The sequence below is a fragment of the Mesoplodon mirus genome (assembly GCF_964341445.2).
Source record: "Mesoplodon mirus genome assembly, chromosome: 13".
Taxonomy (NCBI): Eukaryota; Metazoa; Chordata; class Mammalia; order Artiodactyla; family Ziphiidae; genus Mesoplodon; species Mesoplodon mirus.
The window spans coordinates 8,431,783-8,453,327 of record NC_138989.1 but is presented as its reverse complement, the minus strand read 5'-3'; the positions used below and the strand labels follow the sequence as shown (position 1 = coordinate 8,453,327).

The following is a 21,545-nucleotide window of genomic DNA, read 5'->3' as shown; positions in this document are numbered from 1 at the left end:
AAACTTGTCTTTTTCAGAGACCCCCGATGGACTTCACAGACCTGTCCAGGCTGCCTCTGTCTCTTCACGAGCCACCCCCCATTCCTGGACAACCAGAGGCTATCCAGCTGCTCAGTGAAAGGGCAACCCCTAGACCCAGTGACTGCCCGAACTGGTGCCAGTGTGGAAAGTGCCTCCCATCCCAACTCCCTGAGAGACAAAGATGCTTGGAGGAGCTGTGCTGTCGGAAAAAGCTGGGTGCCTGTATCACCACCTCGGAGCCGTTCAAGAAGCTTATCCTGTCCAGACATGTCCTGCAGTTCCTCCTGCACTACCAGGAGCCCTTGCTGGTGCTGGATGCAGATTCTACCGACAGCCAGCTGCGGCACTGCGCCTACAGGTGCTATACTACGTGGCGCTTTGGCTCCCAGGACCTGGCTGACTTTGCCATCCTGCCCAGCTGCTGCCGCTGGAGGATCCGGAGAGAGTTTCCCAAGACGGAAGGCCAGTACAGTGGCTTCAAGAGTCCTCACTGATGTGCTGAGCAGTCATGTAACATTGCCTTTGCTTGCACCTTGAGCTTCCCCTGCAAAGATGTGTGTCCAGATTTTCAGCCAAAGGGAAATGTGCTTTCCTCCTCCCCCAGCTCTGTATGTGTCAGAGAGCAAAGTGACCAGGGTAAACAAACAGCAAATAAACTAGAATCCCTCAGCATGGACTGAGAGTCAAGAGATTCAGATTTATATCTCCATTCTATCCCTAGGAAGTTGTGTGATCCTAGGCCTTTAACCTCTGTACCTCAGCTGCCTTATTATCCAATCTATTGTTTCACAGGGATATTAGGAGAGCAAATTGAGACCGTGTACACAAACTCTCTTATTAACGCATAAAGAGCTACATGAATATGAAGCAGCTCATTTTGAGGTGAGACTAGGATAACGTCCAACTATCAACAAACCCTTGGGTCCTGGTTAAAGAATGGGGAGGATTAAAAGTTTTGGCACAAATTTTTTGGCATTGGTCCTATAGGACCTGAGGGGTTATATCTCCTCCCCTTGTGTCTTGGCAGCTCTGATCACTTTATCCAATGATAAAGTGATGCTGTGTCAGGTTCAGGGTCTTGGTCTTAAGATGCTGTCAGCTTCCACTTCCGGTCCCTTGAAACTCTTGCTGTGAAGGAAGCAAGCTCCCACGTAAAAATCTGTCTATCCTGAGTCCACCCTGCTGTGAAGAAGCCCAAGCAGCCATGTGAAGAGGAGAGATGCCCCCAGCATTCAAGCCGTCCAAGCCCATGGGAGAGAAGTAGCCTTCAGATGATTCCAGATCCTGCTAACATATGACTGCAACTGCATCAGACAACCCAAGTGAGAGCTACCCAGTGAACCCACAGAACAAAAATTGTTATTTTAAACCACTATGTTTTGTGTTGTCTGTTACATAGCGACAGATAACTGGGACAGGGAGCAAGCCTGATTCATGGGACGTAGACTCAGCCCACATCTTCTCTGGGTCTAAGACGTGTGTCCAGATTTTCAGCCAAAAACTCCCTGGAGCCCCTCGGGGGCTTGGGTTTCTATTTGGCAGTTCTAGAAGAGCTGCAGACCAATCAGGTAACTCACCAGACCAGCCCTGGAATCCATCAAATCTAACTGCTGAGCTACCCAATACATTTCAATCCACATCACATTTCTATGACTGGAAGTAAGTATTGCTGTTAAAAACTGGAATAAGCCACCTTTATGCCTTTAACATCCTGTACTTTGCAGCCAATTACAATGGATGCAGTCTGGATGCTACTTAAAAAGCAACTCACACTCAACGCTTTTACCATTTCTATACGTCAACTGCTAAGAGTATAAAAATGAATAGCAGGGGCTTCCCTGGTGGCGCAGTGGTTGAGAGTCCGCCTGCTGATGCAGGGGACACGGGTTCATGCCCCGGTCTGGGAAGATCCCACATGCCGCGGAGCAGCTGGGCCCGTGAGCCATGGCCGCTGAGCTTGCGCGTCCGGAGTCTGTGCTCCGCAACGGGAGAGCACAACACTGAGAGGCCCGCGTACCGAAAAAAAAAAAAATGAATAGCAGGTTTTAGGATCCTCCAGCAGGATTTCAGTTTCAAGGTTTTGGCACTAGAACAGACTATTTCTAAATGACAACTATTTTAAAGAATAAATAGAGAACACTATTCAAAACTGTGACTAATGAAGGATCTGTGAGTTTTTAATACATATTCTAAGATTTACCATTTTGACACTTTTTAAAAGTCATCAGCTTTCTACTGTTTTAATGTAAGATAATATGAACAAAAACCTTCTTTTTTGGTCCCAGGATTTCACCTGGCTTTAAACTCAGGAATCAAGTTAACTGGGCCAGATTTAACTCTCATTTTTACTACCTTTCAGAGATATTTTTGAAAACTGAATTATATATGACTTCTTCAGAAATGAAATTTTTTACTCTGAGAATTCTATGTAACTGCTACAGATTTCCATTCTGATAGCCTCTGAGCCTTCATATGTTATTTTTTGATGCCTGCCTCCTAGTGTGTTTCTATCACCTTGTGGAGACCCCAGACGGAGTCAGCATTTGGAATGACAAATAATCACTGGATCCACCTGTTGTTTTCACCTTTCCCAGATGCTCTGGGTGAGAAGGTGAGAGGATGATGTGTTACATCAACTATGTGCAAAATGTCTGACACTTCCTACAACAGCATGCGTCATATTTATATTCTTATTTTTGGTCTACGGTAGAAAATAGTGTCATCGCCAAAGGCATCCCAAGGAAAGTCACATTTTGTAGGATCTGTTTTTTGTACTTAAATCCATTCTCCTGTTATAGTAGTTGCACAGTATTCACTGCTTCATCTCTGTATTGGAGATCTGCTTTCTTGTAAAACTGCCTGATTTCATGTAGCATTGGCTATGGACTTGCATTCCTCTCTTTAGAGGGAACCATTTTTAAAACACTTCCTAATTCTAGCTTGGCAATGTAGATGTCTTAACAGTTTTGATAATAAAAAAAAATAACGTGTAATTCGCATTTACTGAAGTATTCCTTTTACTTTCTTTTCTCAGAAGATCCCCAAATCAGTTAGCTCATTCATTGACACAAACATTCAACATATATGCAGAGGCACTTTGACATACAAAGATATGTTTTTAGTCTTTGCCCCCAGTTCCTAACACAGAGCTCCTAAGTCCCCTGGAATTTAGAACTGTCTTGTGTTCTAATGAGGCCACTCTTGGTGGGCTCCTGGATAACTTCAGGAAGGGGGCTGGTCACCAGAAAGACCAAGCCATGATTAGAAGCTTAGAACTTTCAGTCCTACCACCTTATCCTCTAGAGTGGGGAGGGGTTGGAAATTGAGTTAATAATCGATTTTGACTATGTGATAAAGCCTCCATAAAAATTCCTACACTGTGGGGTTAAGAAAGCTTCCATATTGATGAATACATCCACATATGGGGAGGGTGGTACACCCCCAACTCCACAAGGACAAAAGCTTCTGCACTCAGGACACTTCTGGCCCTCATTCTATGTAACTCTTCATCTGGCTGTTCATCTGTATCTTTTAACATATCCTTTATAATAAATGGGTAAATGTAAGTGTTTCCCTGAGTTCTATGAGCCACTACAGCAAATTACTGAACCTGAAGAGGGGGTTATAGGAACCCCCAATTTATAACCAGTTGGTCAGAAGTACAGGTGACAACCCTGGACATGACTGGTGTCTGAAGTGGAGGACAATCTTGCAGGACTGAACCCTTAACCTGTGGAGTCTATGCTAACTCCAGGTAATTAATGTCATAATTGAACTGCAAGACACCCAGTTGGTGTCTGGAGAGTTGGAGAATTGGTTGGTGTGGGAAAACCCCACGCACATTTGGTGTCAGAGTGTTACGAGTAGAGTATAGGTAAACAGGAGTTTTCTTTTAGGCACTTACTAGAGATCAATGATAAATAAGGTTGCCACTCTCATGGAGATGTGAGGAGATGGACATTAATCAAATAATTAAAACAAATATAAACTTGTAACTTATGATGAGTATCATGATGAAGAAGGTAAAAGATGCTCTGAGAGCCTATATAGGGGAACTTGACCTATTTGGGGAAATCAGAGAAATCTTACCTGAGGAAGGAGCTCTTCAGCTGAAATTTGAAGGATAAGTTCTAGATAATTATGTGAGTTGGGGAGGAAAGCGCATTCTAGGCCAAGACAATAGCATGTGCAAAGGTCGTGGGGCTGACAAAAAGCATAGAAGGTTTTCAGAATTTAAAGGAGACCTGTATGCCTGCTCCATAAATAGTATGGGGAAGTAAGGAATGAGGTAAGACTGGACAGGCAGGGGTTGGAACGCATAGAGCCTTGAAGGTCATGGCAAGGAGTTTTGTCATTATCTTAAGAAAGACCAATGGAGACCCATTGAAGGGTTTTAAGTAGGAGCCTGGTAAGATTATATTTCATTTTTAAAAGACCATTCTGATCGCCAAGAGTGGTGGTAGATAGATATAGTTTTAATTTTCATTTCAGTCTTTCCCTACTCTGTGAAACACATGTCCCAAATAGGCAGCAAAATGGACTGATTCTCTTTTCTCTCCTGCTCTTCCTCTCCCGGCAGTGAGAGCACTGAGTCCTAACCACTGGAACACCAGGGAATTCCCATTATGCCTTGATTTTTAGAATATCTCCTGTCCCAAGTTGGTGGGGATGAGAACACTCGTTGAGCTTTGGGTCAGGGTCAAGAATGTGCCAAATCTAGAGACAAGGGGCAGTCAACAGAGCCTACAGATGCATCCACCCTGTGGTGTAAGGCCTAAAATCAAGGTCTAAAATTACGTGCTGCCTTAACATCTGGTGAAATCAGGAAGGCCTAGCTTGGCTTAACTGCAAGTTTTTCTTCTTGGTCTGATCGAAAATGTCACCTAGTTAAACAACCTTCCTCATCAGATGGACCAGATGCAGTTGCTGCTGATGCCTGCATAGTGGATTTGCGTTCCCAACCAGGCCACGGAATTATCCAAGAACCAACAACACTCTCCTGTGGGACCCACAGGACACCTCACCCTCCGGGTGCTACAAAGTAAGCTTGCCTCCCACTGCCTCTGGTTGTTCACTCTGTTCCTAAATGCGACCCCCATGTGACCCTGCAGGGCGTGTGGTGTCCTTCTTCCCTGTGCTGTGAGTATATGTGACCAATGAACTGCTGCCAATTTCAGCTGTCCAGTGCTGGGTGTCATATGTTCGGCCATCCCCATACCCCTAGGGTGGGAATCCCTCCCTTACCAATGCGGTGAACAGGAGGTGATTAAGATACCCTTAAAGCCAGTTGCCCTAAAAAATTAGAGGCTTGGCTTCTGTGCACTCACTGTCTGCACAAAGCCCTGTTTCTTAGAGCCCATGGGGAACTGAGACCACTACCCCCATTTATTCAAAGTAACCATTTGAGTGCACTGGGTGTGGTTACACTTTCTGCTGCTTGTATGTTTCTCAACCCATACTCTAATCCAATGCAGTCATCATTCCAGGAATCCCTGAGGGTCCGCTGATTGAAATCCTTCTGTTCTCTCTCTTTTTTAAAAAATATTTATTTATTTATTTATTTATTTGGCTGCATCGGGTCTTAGTTGCGGCACATGGGATCTTCGTTGTGGCACGTGGGATCTTTAGTTGCGGCATGCGGGATCTTTAGTTGTGGCATGTGGGATCTTTAGTTGTGGCATGTGGGATCTAGTTCTCTGACCAGGGATCAAACCCGGGCCCCCTGCTTTGGGAGTGTGGTTTAGCCGCTGGGCCACCAGGGAAGTCCCCTTCTGCTCTCTTTTGAATAGATGTAGACATCACTATCTTCTTTCAGTTTTACTGTGATCTTTCAGTTTCCTCTTTCCCAGTCCCAAGAGGGTTATGAATCATGTTTCCAAAACAGATGATGATCTATGGAAAGGATTTTGCATTTCCAACTTCCTTAGTTCTTCTGAATGAATTATGAAGGTCATATGTATGTGAGTCTTCAGGAATCAGAGGTGGAGGTCAACACTAGTCATTTTAATCAAATAATTACCATACTTGACAGGCTTGGATAAGAGCCTTAGGCAAGCCTTAGGCAAGGCTGTTGAGTACAGTAGGTTATGAGTTATTTTATTTCCCCAAGGAAACAAGAAGCTCCTCAAAGGCAATGAGAGCTTGGTTCTGTGTGCCTGCATGTCTATTCCAGCACACTAGTGCAGTGGGGAAGAGCTGGGACACTGGAAACTGACCACCTGGCTTCAAATCCTAGCCCGCCCACTAATTAGCGGAGTGGCCTCAGTTTACCCAATTCTTAGAAACCTTAGTTGTATCATTGTATCCAAGGGTTGTATTAAATATTAAATGTTCTAAGAGTAAATGTATGTGAAGCACTTAGCACACTGCCTGGCACAGAGTAAGTGGTCAATAAATGTTAGGTATTATTGGACTTCCTTGGTGGCACAGTGGTTAAGGACCTGCCTGCCAATGCAGGGGACATGAGTTTGAGCCCTGGTCTGGGAAGATCCCACATGCCTTGGAGCAACTAAGTCTGTGTGCCGCAACTACTGAGCCCGTGTGCTGCAACTACTGAAGCCCATGCACCTAGAGCCCATGCTCCGCGACAAGAGAAGACACTGCAGTGAGAAGTCCGCACACTGCAACAAAACGTAGCCCCTGCTCGCCACAACTAGAGAAAGCCTGTGCGCAGCAACAAAGCCCAACGCAGCCAAAAATAAATTTACAAAAAAAAGAAAAAAAAAGTTAGGTATTATTGTTATTTAAAGTGTTAACCATGTCTAACGATGCTGGCTATTATTGTTATTTGGACAGTGCCCAAGCATCACTCCTAAGCTCTAGGCCCATATATTTAACCATGTGTGGATGAATATTCTACTTAAATAGTTTAGAGGCAACTCAAATAAGTACAGAGGAGAAATAATCATCTCTGTTTCCTCCACCCCCACCCACATGGGCTCTTCTGGAACTCCCAAGCTCGGTTAGTAGCACCACCTGCCATCAGCTCAGTTTCCCAAGTCAGAAATCCAAGGGACAGCCTCACTATCTCTCTTCTCTTTCTCCATTCCATCCAATCTCACCAATTCATTCAGCAAACATTTACTGAGCACCCTGGCACTGGGTAGGTGCCAGGATAAACAAATGAACCAGACAGGCTGTCCTGGAGGCTAGGTGAAGTGCAGAAGTTGGGCAAGCAATGTGTAAAGGGATGAGTGGAGCACAGCCTGGGATAAAGGGTCTGAAAGAAATAAGCAATGCGCTGCGCTAAAAACAATGGAGTTATTTCTGACAGGGGTCAGGGGTGGCCTCTCCAAGGAAGTGACATTTAAACTAGATCTGAATGTCAAGAAGGAACTGACCATGACGAGTTGGAGGCAGGACATTTCAGGCAGAGGGACAGCAAGCACAAAGCGCCGAAGTGGGAAAGAAATGAGTGTGTTCCAAGAACTGTCAGATGGCCAGTGTGACTGGGACATTTACAACAAGGTCTCTGGACCTTCTAGTTAGCCAGGAGGGACACAAGCTTACTTCTTAACTGCTTCATAAACTATGTGGTCCCATCTCAGTGAGACAGAAGCTCAAAGAAAGGCAAAATAAAATCCATACAGACAAGAGTAGTCACAGGGGGCTTTATGAAGCTTGTGACACATGAGCTGGCCCTCCTAGATGAAGAGACTGGAAACATTCAGTGGGATGAGAAAAGGTATTTCCAACAGGACTAGTGGCACCAGCCAGGTCCAGAGAAATGAGTATGGTATGTGCTAAGACTACAGGTAGACTTGACTGGCTCCCCAGATTGGGAAGAAAGTGGATGAAAGTTAAATAGAGGCTGATTTGGGGAAATCTTTTTTTCTTTTTTTAAGGGCTGAGATGTTTGGACCAATTGCAAAGTTAAGGTGGAGCCATTCTTGGGTTGACAGGAGATATGAGGAAAGCAGTGACTTAAGAACATCCTTCAGACATCCATGAGGATGTTGGGTGAAGGGGGAAACCCTGGGAAGGGAGATTACTTTTAGAAGTCTGCTGGAATCATATAAGAGTGACTCAAAAAGCAACCTAGGCTACTAATTGGGTGGTGGTAACAGAAAGAACAGAATCTGAGTAAGAATTTTAAAAATTCCTTTAAATCCAACACTAGAGGGTTGGTTAAATAAATTATGGTACACTCATATAATAGAACTATATGCAGCTATTTAAAATGATGCCATAGAAGGATAGCAAATGACACTGAAAGATGTTCAAGGCAGAACACAATCTGCAGGACATTTCTTACTTAAGGGAGATGTGAGTCTTCAATTAGGGTTCACTTTTTTCTTGCAAAGATATTTATTAAAAGCCTTTAACCCTGAATGCAAATTTAAGGAGACAAAGAAGACTCACCTCAATCCTCACTGAAATATGTCACAGATAATAACAAATTCAGAGATATCAGAAAAGGTCAAATGGCGTTTTCCTGAAATCCAGAAATGAAGCTTAAAAACCATCTTTTGTGTTTCCCTCTACCATGATTTGTTTTGGGTAAGTCAGTCAAGAGTTGGCATATATGGACTTCCCTGGTGGTGCAGTGGTTAGGAATCCACCTGCCAATGCAGGGGACATGGGTTTAAGCCCTGGTCTGGGAAGATCCCACATGTCGTGGAGCAACTAAGCCCGTGTGCCACAACTACTGAGCCTGCGCTCTAGAGCCCGTGAGCCACAACTACTGAAGCCCGTGCGCCTAGAGCCTGTGCTCTGCAACAAGAGAAGCAACCGCAATGAGAAGCCCGCGCACCACAACGAAGAGTAGCCCCTGCTCACTGCAACTAGAGAAAGCCCGCGTACAGCAACGAAGACCCAACACAGCCAAAAATAAATAAATAAATAAATAAATTTTTTTAAAAAAGAGTCGGCATATGGCTGGCTCTACCCCTCCTGTAGGCTCAATCTTGCTCCCGCCACCACCAAATGCATATGTTGAAGTTCTAACCCCCATTATCCCAGAAAATGACTGTATTTGGAGATGTAGCCTTTAATGAGGTAATTAAGGTAAAATGGGATCACATGGGTAGCTCCTAATCCAATCTGATTGGTGTCCTTATAAGAAGAGGTGATTAGGACACAGGCACAGAGGGAAGGTCATGTGAAGATACAGGGAGAAGATGGCTGTCTATAAGACAAAGAGAGAAGCCTTAGAAGAAACCAACTCTGCTGACACCTTGATCTTGTACGTCAAATTTCTGCTATTTAAGCCACCCAGTCTCTGGTGCTTTATTATGGCAGCCATAACAAATACTTCGATTCTCTCTTTTTAATTGTGACAAAAATATTTTAAATACAAAATCTAATGCTTGGGTTCCTCATGTATTTAAGTTCCTCAAATACTTAAATGCAAAATTACTATATGATCCAGCTATTCCACTCCTAGGTATATACCCAAAAGAACTGAAGGCAAGGACTCAAATACATACTGGTACACAAATGATCATAGCAGTATTATTGACATTAGCCAAAAGGTGGAAACAACCCAAGTGCCCATGAAGAGATGAATGGATAAACAAAATGGGTTATATACATACAATGGAATATTATTTGGCCATAAAAAGGAATGTAGTACTGACACAAGCTACAACATGGATGAACCTTGAAAACATTATGCTAAGTGAAGTAAGCCAGACACAAAAGGCCACATACTCCATTAATATGAAATACCCAGAACAGGCAAATCCATAGAGATAGAAAGTAGAATAAAGGTTACCAGGGGCTGGGGGGGGAGAAGGAAATGAAGAGTTAGTGTTTAACGGGCACAAAGCTGCTGATGATGAAAAAATTCTGGAAATGGATAACGGTCATGGTTGTACAACCCTGTGAATGTGCTTAATGCCACTAAATTGTACACTTAAAAATAGTTAAATTTGGGCTTCCCTGGTGGCGCAGTGGTTGAGAGTCCGCCTGCCGATGCAGGGGACACGGGTTCGTGCCCCGATCCCGGAAGATCCCACATGCCGCGGAGCGGCTGGGCCCGCGAGCCATGGCCGCGGAGCCTGTGTGTCCGGAGCCTGTGCTCCGCAACGGGAGAGGCCACAGCAGTGAGAGGCCCGCGTACAGCAAAAAAAAAAAAAAAAAAAAAAAAAAGTTAAATTTATGTTATGTATATTTACCACAATTTTTTAAATCAACAAAAGCAAAAACTAATGCTTAGGCAACTGTGGGATTTTTATATTTTGTGGAAATTTCCTTATATCATTAAAATATATATACTTTTTTTGCAGTCTAGATTCTCTTAGTCTGAGTCTCAACTGGAGGCTTGGTGATTGCTTGCTGTTCATACTTTTTTGTTTCCTCCAACCACATATAAATGTGTCTTGTAAGAAAATATTCCAGTGGAGATCCCCAGCTTGGCCAGCAAGCCAGGAGAACAATATTTGTGAGGATACGCAAAGAAGAAGGGATAAACCAGTGGTTGGTGGATATAAATCTTACCTTTGGCTTTCTTCGGATGGAATTGGAGGCACTGATCTTGCCTGAGGTATTGACTTTGCCATCCACCATCAGGGAAGAAATTTCTACCTCTCTGATGGGAATAAATCTGCCTTCAGCAGATAAAGCACTAAAGGACTACGTTCCCAGAGGCACTTGCTGATGCCTGTGTGGAGCCAGGCTCACAGGCAGGGAGGCATCACATGTACACTGTGCCCATTCATGATTTGAGGACTGCCTGGCGCAGTAGCTGGATTCAGCTTTGCTTGCTCAGGGTACATCCACATTAGCTCCCGTACCACTGGGAGGGCAGAGTGGCTTCGCCTCCCAGGTAGGTAAGGTGAGAAAACCCACATGCAGCCAGGCAGTACCGATAGGTAATTACTGTGTGTATCTTTGTGATGCGGAGGTTTTCTGAATGTGCCACAGAGGCCTTATCAAAAAAGTGCTGGGACAGGTCATCCTGGAAATGGGACAGTCGTGCCCAGGAGAATATAAGGCAGGCTGAAGTGGCTGCCTCATAGAAACAGGTCCAAATGTTGAAGTGAAGCAGAGAGGGGTAAAATGAGAGCAGAATATTGGAGGAAAGGAAGAAGTCCCTGTGGGAAACTCATTTTGAATAAACTCTATCTGCAAAACTCTAGATTTACAAAATAAGTAAATAGGATGGGTGAGCATGATTTTTGCTTATAAGATTCCTTTCAATAACATTTCAATGAAATTAAATGAAAGTGGAGTCCTCCCTTTTAAGAGCTTATCTATCAGAGAGACAGGGGGATGTCCAAAGCCTGGGCTCTGACTAACTGTGAGACCCTTTTAAACCTCACCTTAGTTTTCTTATTTGCAAAAGGAAAGGACTGGACTAAATATGATCTCTAATATGATCTCTAAGGTACTTTTGATCTCAAAGTGCTTCCCCCATCGTATAAAATGCGATCAGTTTGTACTTGACAACGGGCTTACATAAAGGTCATAGCACATCACCTGGTAAGTGTGGTCAATGAATTTACTGTGTTGGTTAAAATCAAAAGTCCATACCATTGCCTCTGAGGCCCTACTTGATCTGGCCCCTGACTACCTCTCAGGATCTTACCTCACCTCACTCTCCTCCTTGCCCACTATGTTCCAGGTCTTCTTTCTATTCCTGGAACACACCAAGCTCATTCCTACATCAGGGCCTTTGCACTTGCTGTCCACTCTGCCTGGGATCCTTTTCCCCCAGATTTTTAGAGAGTTGGCTCTTTCCTGACATTCAGATCTCAGTTCAAAAGTACTTCCTTCGAGAGGGCCACCCTCAAGCTGATAGATATACAGAGAATTCAACACCCACTAAGAATGCATGTTCTTTTAGGGTGCACATGGAACATTTGCAAAACAGACATGCATGTATCTCCTTCAATATTCCCAATGAACAATATGATATAGATCAGGTTCTCCAACTGCATTTTAATGAAATTTGAAATTAATTTTGAAAAGATAAATTTTTAGGGAATTCCCTGGCAGTCCAGTGGTTAGGACTCGGCCCTTTCACTGCTGAGGGCCCCGGTTCAATCCCTGGTGGAGGAACTAAGATCCCACAAGCTGCACGGCATGGCCAAAATAAAAATAAATAAATAAATAAAACCCTTCTAAAAAATAAGGTTTATTTTTAAAAAAAGATAAAATTTTAAAATATTTGGAAACCAAATAAAATATTGCTAAATGACTCTTGGAAATGTTTAAAACTGGATGATAGTGAAAACACCACACGTCAAAATTGGTGGGACACAGACAGTGAAAGCACTATTTTAAAGGGAAATTTATAGCTTTATATACATTTATCAGGAAACAAGAAAGGTTAAGAAAGACATGAGGCTAAGCGTTCAACTCAAATACTGGAAAAGAAGCAGCAGAACCAAATGAAAGAAAAAAGAAGGAAATAACTATTAGGACAGAAATCAACAAAATATAGAACAACTGAGACGACTAACAAAACTAAAAGCTTATTCTATGAAAAGATTAATAAGATAAAAGTCTTGGACTTCCCTGGCGGTCCAGTGGTTAAGACTCTGCGCTTCCACTGCAGGGGGCACAGGTTCAATCCCTGGTGGGGGAACTAAGAAACTAAGATCTCTGCATGCTGCTCGGCACCTCCAAAAAAGAAAAAAAATTTCCCTCCACGTTTGGACTTCCCTGCTGGTGCAGTGGTTAAGAATCCGCCTGCCAATGCAGGGGACACAGGTTCAAGCCCTGGTCCAGGAAGATCCCACATGCTGTGGAGCAACTAAGCCCGTGCACCACAACTACAGAGCCTGTGATCTAGAGCCCGCGAGCCACAACTACTGAGCCCACATGCCACAACTACCGAAGCCCGCGCACCTAGAGCCCGTGCTCCACAATAAGAGAAGCCACCGCAATGAGAAGCCCATGCACCACAAGGAAGAGTAGCCCCCGCTCACCACAACTAGAGACAGCCCACACGCAGCGACGAAGACCCAACACAACCAAAAATAAATAAATTTTTTAAAAAAATCTCTGTACTTCGCAGCCTTTGTCTCTGTGCATTACCAATCACAGCATCAGCCTTTTTCTACCATTGAATAGGAGACCTATCTAGTTACCACAAAAAAAGTCATAAAGAACACTAAATGGGGGAAACACTTCTACTCTGTTAAACATCTTTATTTTTCCACTTATTTTTTAAGAAAAAAATCTAAATTCACACAAATAGTCTTGAAGCTTTTACCTTGTTTGGGTGAGAGATTTATTTTCTGTGCTTATAAAAAATATGTTGTGGGGAGGAATAATGATTTACCTAATTAAGTTAGCTTTGTACATCTCCCTCAAGCTCTAGTCCCTTGCCAGGTATTCAAGTATACATAGAAAAACATACACCAAAATCCTCCCCAAAGAAAATAAATCAAATGGTTCAAAGATTAAAGACTAAGGATAGTAAATTAAATTCTCTGTAGCTTAATCTGAATTAAGAATCTTATGCTTCTCTATGTATCTTCGAGACCTGTCAGCTGTGGCAGTCTCCCTTCCTAGCCATGGAAGAGCATATTCTTGTTTATTGGCAAAGCTGTCACCATTTATTTGGTATCACATTCTGACTTGTACAAGTAACATTCTTCACTTTAAAAACCTGGAGGGTGGGCTTCTCTGGTGGTGCAGTGGTTAAGAATCTGCCTGCCAATGCAGGGGACATGGGTTTGAGCCCTGGTCTGGAAAGATTTCACATGCTTCTGAGCAACTAAGCCCGTGTTCCGCAACTACTGAGCCTGCGTTCTAGTGCCTGCGAGCCACAACTACTGAAGCCCGGGTGCTTAGAGTCCGTGCTCCGCAGCAAGAGAAGCCACTGCAATGAGAAGCCCGCACACCGCAATGAAGAGTAGCCCCTGCTCGCCGCAACTAGAGAAAGCCCACCCGCAGCAATGAAGACCAAACACAGCCAGGAAAAAAAAAAAAAAAAAAAGCCTGGAGGGTACTGGGTTATTGGGCAAACTTCTAACTACTGTTCAAATGTTTCTAGGAAACTGAACTAATTGTTCCAATGGATGATGGAAAACATAGCAAGATATCAAGAAATCCAAAGCAATATGGGTGAAGTCTTATTTAGCATCCTGCAGTACACTGCCAAACATGATTTTAAATCTCAAACATGGTATTCAAGTGGAGAATGAGTGTTTCCTTGCTGTAAAAAAAAAAAAAAAAAAAAAAAAAAAGAATCTTATGCTTATAGTGTTTCTATGGAGTTAGTAACTATATTCATTTCCTATTGATGCTGTAACAAACAATGACAAATTCAGTGGCTTAAGAAAACACAAATCTATTATTTTACAGTTCTGGAGATCAGAAATCCAAAATGGGTCTAATGGGCCAAAATCAAGGTGTTGGCAGGCTGTGTTCCTTCAGGAGGCGCTGGGGGGAATCCATTTCTTGCCTTTTCCAGAAAGCTTCATTGTTTGGCTCATGGCCTCCAATTAGCAATCTCATCACTCTCACCTGTGCTTCTGTTGTCACAGGCCTTTTCTGACTCTGATCTTCAGCCTCTCTTCCATTTTTTAAGAACCCTTGCGATTAAACTCACCTGGATAATTCAGGATACTCTTCCCGTCTTAAAATCCTTAACTTAATCACATCTGCAAAGTCCCTTTTGCCATATAACGTAACACAGTCACAGGTTGCAGGGATTAGAACACTGATATCCTCAGGGGGATCATTATTCTGTCCCCCACAGTAATGAAGACACCATCTTAAAACTAAAAACTAAAAAAAAAAAAAGACACCATCTGGGAAAGTTATCAGATTTGACACTAATGGGACTGTATCTTCAGGTCCTATTTTCCTGAGTCTGTTGGGTAATCCTTCCAAATAATTACGTATCTAATAGTTTCCAAGTAAATTTGAGAAGATATTACATCGTATGCTAATGTCGGGGAACATGATGAAATGTATGGGGGTTCCAATAACTAGCATCTCCACAAGCATGACTTCGCCCATTTCAAGGTGACCCCCACAATCCTCATTATCCCTTAAACTTACATAACGTACCAAGCAATGGAACCATAAAAACAGTCCCACATAATATTATACAATGATTTAGTGGACAAAACGATTTCACAGCATTTTAAAGCTACATAATGAAATATTTAAGAGCAAAGATTCTGGAATCAGACAGACATGGACTCAAATCCTGACTGAACCCCTTGCATGATCTAAGTCTCAGTTTTACCCCTCAGTGCCCACCTAGGTTCACATGAGACCAAGTGAAAGGAAGCCTATAAAGCTTTTAGCAGCATATTAGCTGTTGTTATTAATATCATAAAGGTGATATCATATTTGACACAATAACATCGATCCCCGTTTTACATATAAAGAGACATACTCCCGGGCTTCCCTGGTGGCACAGTGGTTAAGAATTCGCCTGCCAATGCAGGGGACACGGGTTCGAGCCCTGGTCCGGGAAGATCCCACATGCTGCGGAGCAACTAAGCCCATGCACCACAACTACTGAAGCCCTCATGCCTAGAGCCTGTGCTCCGCATCAAGAGAAGCCATCGCAATGAGAAGCCCGTGCACCACAACGAAGAGTAGGCCCCACTCACCACAACTAGAGAAAGCCTGTGCGCAGCAACAAAAGACCCAACGCAGCCTAAATAAATAACTAAATAATAAAATAAATTTATAAAAAAAAAGAAACATACTCTCCAAAAGTAAATAGCTCATCTAAGGATGCATAACTAGTAAATAATCATATATATCCCAGTGTCTGGCACACACTGTATCCACTCCTGAATACCTTTGTTTTCAGTAATATCAGATACAACCCCCGCAAGTCGACCTCACAACTGCTCCATCACCTCTTGTATTCACAGCTTTTTTCCTATCCATCCTCTATTCTCTGTTGCCTACCAAAGGATGTGGTCTCTGAGGACTTTATACTACCCTGAAACCAAATGTCAGATGTGCTGAGATTTTAAGACACAGTTTCAGAAACAGGTCCAGCTCATCTGCAAGAATATCATACTTCCCATTTTCTCCATTTTGATAAGCTATAATTCCCCCCACCCACTGAATGGGAGGAAACATTTGCAGATCATATATCTGATAAGGAATTGCAGCTGCAATATATAAAGAACACTTACAACTTAAAATAGACAAATAACCCAATTAAGAAACGGGCAAAGGATCTGAACAGACATTTCTCCAAAGATGTACAAATGGCCTATAAGCACCTGAAAAGCTCAAGATTAATCATTATGAAAATGCAAACTAAACATTTATATATATATACACATTTACATATACATATTTGAGTGTAGGCCAATTATATTTCATATTAATTTCTTTCAGGGCTCCTAACAGGATATTAGAAAATATTTCTTTTTAAAGGAACTTTGAGTCTGATAGGTTGAGACCCACTGATCTAGCAGATATGGTCAACATACGGCCTACTAGATATGGAACATATGGCTATGTTCCACACTGGCTTTAGCCTCAAGAACTCCATGGGGAAAGCAACAGGAAAATTATAAAGTGATTTATTCCTCACTTCTGCTACCAACTTGTTCTTTATTTAGGGAATGTGCTGTTTCTGGAGATATATAATTACACATTTGGAGCACATGCATCTGTCATTATGTTATACAATGACAGATTTTACAATGTCTACGTGCCAGATAAGTGAATCTTACATCTATAAATACCTGAACATTAATTTAAACGTCTTTTTCATTGAAGCATACAGCTTCATCTGACTGGCCTTTTGCATCTCGAGGCCATTGTAATGACTGTGCTATAACCAAACGATGCCCTAATATGCACTGAGTTCAGCCACTGCTGGCCTCACAACTAAATGGTAACAGACTGATGAGCTTTTTGCAGTTCTTTTGGAGCTTTTTATAGGAACTTATTTCTTTTTATGAACTATTAATCTATTTATTGCTGCTCTTAGCATTGGTGGCCTCAAGCAGTGCCTCCCATCTCTAATTTGCTGCATTCATACAAACATTTGTTTTAACGCCCACATTACCAGTGACAGTACATTTTTCATCTCTTGGAACCTAGCGCTATAGCCAAAGCCTTTTCAATCCCAACTTTCAAAAGCCTTCTAGCTTAAGAAAAAAAAATGAACATTTAGTATAAGCTTATGGGGGTACCTTAAGGGCGAAAGTGAACCAAGGAGGCAGAACCAGGAAGTAGAAACTCAGCAGAAACCAAAGAGGCCATTTTCTTAGTATTGCTCACCTCTGCTTCCTTTGCCTGTCCGGTTTCTTTCTTTTGCTTCTGTAAACTCCCCTTCTTGGCTTCTCCATAGACATGACTCTGCCACAAACCCTGAGGTTACATCAACTCAGTTCTGGTCACTTGCAGAGAACAAAGAGCTGCCTCTCTCCCAGTGCCAGTGCCAGAGGAGAGAATCAGATTGGCCCTTTTGGGTTAGGTTTCCCTGTGGTCCGATTGATAAGGTCATGTAGTATAAAAATGGCTACTGGGGCTTCCCAGGTGGCGCAGTGGTTGAGAGTCCGCCTGCCGATGCAGGGGACACGGGTTCGTGCCCCGGTCTGGGAAGATCCCACATGCCGCGGAGCGGCTGGGCCCGTGAGCCATGGCTGCTGAGCCTGCACGTCCGGAGCCTGTGCTCCGCAACGGGAGAGACCCGCGTACCGCAAAAAAAAAAAAAAAAAAAAAAAAAAATGCCTGCTGGGGCCACCTCTGTGAGGAAGGGCAGTTTTTAGAAGAAGAATGTTGTGATGAACTGGCTTACCATGCATCAAAGGAAACGGACAATCCAGACTGTTGGAACTTTGTCTAAAATAAAAATAATTTCTGGGTGAGGGTCTGAGGTGCTCCCCTATGAAGAAAGAACATGAGGTTTGGCCTCATTATTATGTGGTAGGTACTTTTTTTCTGAGGCCCTTGATTGTCTACTCCCTGCTTCTTTCTTTCTTTCTTCCTTTCTTTCTTTTTCTTCCTTCTTTTCTTCCTTTCTTTTTTTTTTTTTTTTTTTTTGCGGTACGCGGGCCACTCACTGTTGTGGCCTCTCCCGTTGTGGAGCACAGGCTCCGGACACGCAGGCTCAGCAGCCATGACTCACAGGCGCAGCCGCTCCGTGGCATGTGGGATCTTCCCAGACCGGGGCACAAACCCGTGTCCCCTGCATCGGCAGGCAGACTCTCAACCACTGTGCCACAAGGGAAGCCCTCTTTTTTTAATTTGATATAATTCACATACCATAAAAGCCACCTTTTTATTTATTTAATTTTGTGTTATTAAAATAATTTTATTTATTTATTTATTTTGGCTCGCCGGGTCTTAGTTGTGGCACACGGGATCTTCGTTGCAGCATGCAGCCTTCTTAGTTGGGCATGCGAACTTTTAGTTGCTGCACGCATACAGGATCTAGTTCCCCAACCAGGGACTCAAACCTAGGCCCCCTGAATTGGGAGCACAGAGTCTTACCCACTGGACCACCAGGGAAGTCCTACAACCTTTTTAAAATGTACAAATCAGTGACTTTTAGTAGATTCACAAGCGTTCTGCAACTATCACCATTATCTGTTTTCCAGACCATTTTCATGATCCCAGATGGGAACCTCATACTCGGTAGCGATCACTCCCCATTATTTCTTTCCCCCAGTCCTAAGCAACCACAGATCAACTCCATGTCTCTGTGGATTTGCCTATTCTGGGCATTTCATAAAAATAGAATCATACAATATGTAGCCTTTTGTACTTGGCTTCTTTCACTTAACATAGTTTTCAAGGTTCATACACATTGTAGCATGTGTCAGTGTTTCATTCCTTTTTATGGCTAAATATTCCATTGTATGGATAGACCACATTTTATTTATCCATTCATCAGTAGATGGACATGTACGTTACTTCCACTTTTGGGGGCTTGTGAATAATGTTACTATGAACATTCATGTACAAGTTTTTACATGAACGTATCTTTTTAAAATTATTTATTTATTTATTTATTTATTTATGGCTGTGTTGGGTCTTTGTTGCTGCGGGTGGACTTCCTCTAATTGCGTTGAGCAGGGGCTACCCTTTGCTGTGGTGCACAGCCTTCTTATTGCAGTGGCTTCTCTTGTTGTGGAGCACAGGCTCTAGGAGCGAGGGCTTCAGTAGTTGTGGCACGTGGGCTCAGTAGTTGTGGCTTGCGGGCTCTACAGCACAGGCTCAGTAGTTGTGGCACACGGGCTTAGTTGCTCCACGGCATGCATGTGGGATCTTCCTGGACCAGGGCTCGAACCTGTGTCCCCTGCATTGGCAGGCGAATTCTTAACCACTGTGCCACCAGGGAAGCCCCAAAATGTTTTCTTAAAGCAGCTGCACCATTTTACTTTCCCACCAGCAGTATATGAATACTCCTATTTCTCCAGCCTTGCCATCTTTTTGATGGTCGATTGTTTTGATTATACCCATGCTAGTGGGATGCAGTGGTATCTCACTGTGATTTTGATTTGCATTTCCCTAGTAACCAATGATATTGAACATCTTTTCATATCCTTATTGACCTTTTGTGTATCTGCTTTGTAGAAAAGTCTGTTCAAACTTTTTGCCCATTTTTAGTTGGGTTGTCATTTTACTGATGAGTTATAAGAGTTAAAGAACGCTTTAAGATCCTAGACCCTTCTCAGATATATGATTTTTCCCATTCTGTGGGTTGTCTTCTTTTTCTCAATAGTGGCTTTTGATGCACAAAAGTTTTAAATTTTGATGAAGTCCAATTTATCTACTTTTTTTCTTTTGTCACCTGAACTTCAGGTGTCATATCTAAAAAACCACTGCCTAATTCAAGGTCACAAAGATTTACACCTATGTCTTCATATGACTCATGGTTTTAACTCTTGCATTTAGGTCTTTGATCCATTTTGGGTGAATTCTCATATATGGTAAGAGGTAGGGGTCCAACTTCATCATTTGCACGTGGATATCCAGTTGTTCCAGCACCATTTGTTGAAAAGACTATTCTTTCCTTGTTGAGTTGTCTTAACATCTTTACTAAAAACCTTGGTGGTTTTTTTCTTAAGCTAAGTTCCCAGAGTTGCTCAATAACTGACTACACTCAGCCAAGCATACAATATGCAACTGAATGTGATTAAGATTATGTGAGGGGCGGCTGCGCAGCGTCGGCAGGGAGCGCGGGCCGCGAAGAGGCAGGCCGGGCCGAGCTGGGCGAGGGGGAACGCGGACCGGGGAGGCGGCGGCGGCAACCTGGGCCTCGCGGCTCAGCCGCGCATCGGAGCAGCCCTCCGCGGCGCGCGCCCCTCGCCGAGCCCGCCCCGGGCCGGCGAGCGCTGGTCACCGAGGCCCAGGCCGCCGCCGCGGTGCGTTCTTGAAATCATGAATCCTGTTTACAGCCCGGGTTCTTCTGCGGTTCCCTATGCAAACGCCAAAGAAATTGGATTTCCAGCTGGTTTCCCCATGCGTTACGCAGCATCTCCTGCCTATTCCCCCAACACGTACCCTGGAGCGAATCCTACCTTCCAAACAGGTTACACTCCTGGCACACCTTACAAAGTGTCCTGTTCCTCCACCAGCGGGTCGGTGCCACCGTACTCCTCCTCCCCCAACCCCTACCAGACCGCTGGACACCCCTTGCCAAGTGCCTACCCCCAGCAGAGCGCGCACGCACAGCAAGGCACGTACTACCCCCAGCCCCTGTATGCAGTACCCCCTCACGTCATGCACCACACCACAGTGGTGCAGCCCAACGGCATGCTAGCGACGGTGTCCCCTGCTCCCATCCCTCTGCCTAGAGGCAACGGGGTCACCATGGGCACGGTGGCGGGGACCACTATAGCCATGTCAGCAGGTACCCTGCTGACTGCCCGCCCACTCCCCAACTCCTGTCGCCCCCCACCCCGTCACTGTGCCCACTTATCGGGCCCCAGGAACACCCACCTACAGCTATGTGCCCCCTCAGTGGTGATCACCCTGCAAACGTTTGAGGATGGAGCTGTGCAGTCACGTCGTGGAGGTTCCACAGCTGGCGCTGCAGGCCTTGGGCCTCCAACCAGGACTTTGTTCTTAATGCTCTCAACACTTAGCTAAACACTACTACGGCCGGCCCAGCAGGTCCCAGCGCCCTCAGTCTCCCACTGACTCTGTGGGTTGGTCTTAAAACAAATCCTATTTGGTGGGCTGCCAGGCAATTTTTTAGCTAACTGTAATGATAAAAAGGGAGCATTAATCTATTCTGAATCATATCTAGCTGAATGCATGTTTAAGAAAAAAAACAACAACACAAAAACAAAGCTTGCTCCATCTACCTGCAGTGACTGATGCAGAACCATCATATGCAAAATCCAAAGGAATGGAAAAGTATTTTACAACTTGTATCATTAATGCACTCTTGTAATGTATGCAGTCTTAAAGTTATAAGTGTTAAAGTGAATTTCTTCACAGAGCATCTGAAATCTCTTCGATGATTCTTCAGCCTTTTGGGGTTGACGTGGGTTGCCAATTGGAAACATGGACTTCTACTTTCCACCCATCTGTTCCTTTTGCACGGACTGCACTGGGAGAGAGTTGCAGGGACAGGGAGAGTGTGGGGAGGCCACCGCTGCTTGGGGTGCAGCCAGGTTAATGGC

General features: G+C 43.8%; 2 protein-coding genes and 1 pseudogene across 4 annotated transcripts in view; 2 read left to right on the top strand and 1 right to left on the bottom strand.

The window, feature by feature from the left end:
- P2RX7 (purinergic receptor P2X 7) overlaps window positions 1–2,996 on the top strand; it is a 55,392-nt gene extending 52,396 nt beyond the window's left edge. Inside the window, exon 13 of one of the 2 annotated variants that reach the window (XM_082641369.1) lies at window positions 18–2,996. In XM_082641369.1, coding sequence (XP_082497495.1) covers window positions 18–515 — 498 coding nt within the window. In that variant the 3' untranslated portion in view covers window positions 516–2,996. The remainder of the gene's footprint in view (window positions 1–17) is intronic. The other variant, XM_082641368.1, reaches the window with a different exon arrangement.
- Window positions 1–21,545, bottom strand: part of IFT81 (intraflagellar transport 81) — a 200,573-nt gene that overhangs the window by 172,401 nt on the left and 6,627 nt on the right. The gene's annotated exons all lie outside the window — the stretch shown is intronic.
- Window positions 20,228–21,183, top strand: LOC309814564 (myelin-associated neurite-outgrowth inhibitor-like; annotated as a pseudogene). Its single transcript has one exon. The product of its transcript is annotated as a myelin-associated neurite-outgrowth inhibitor-like (transcript).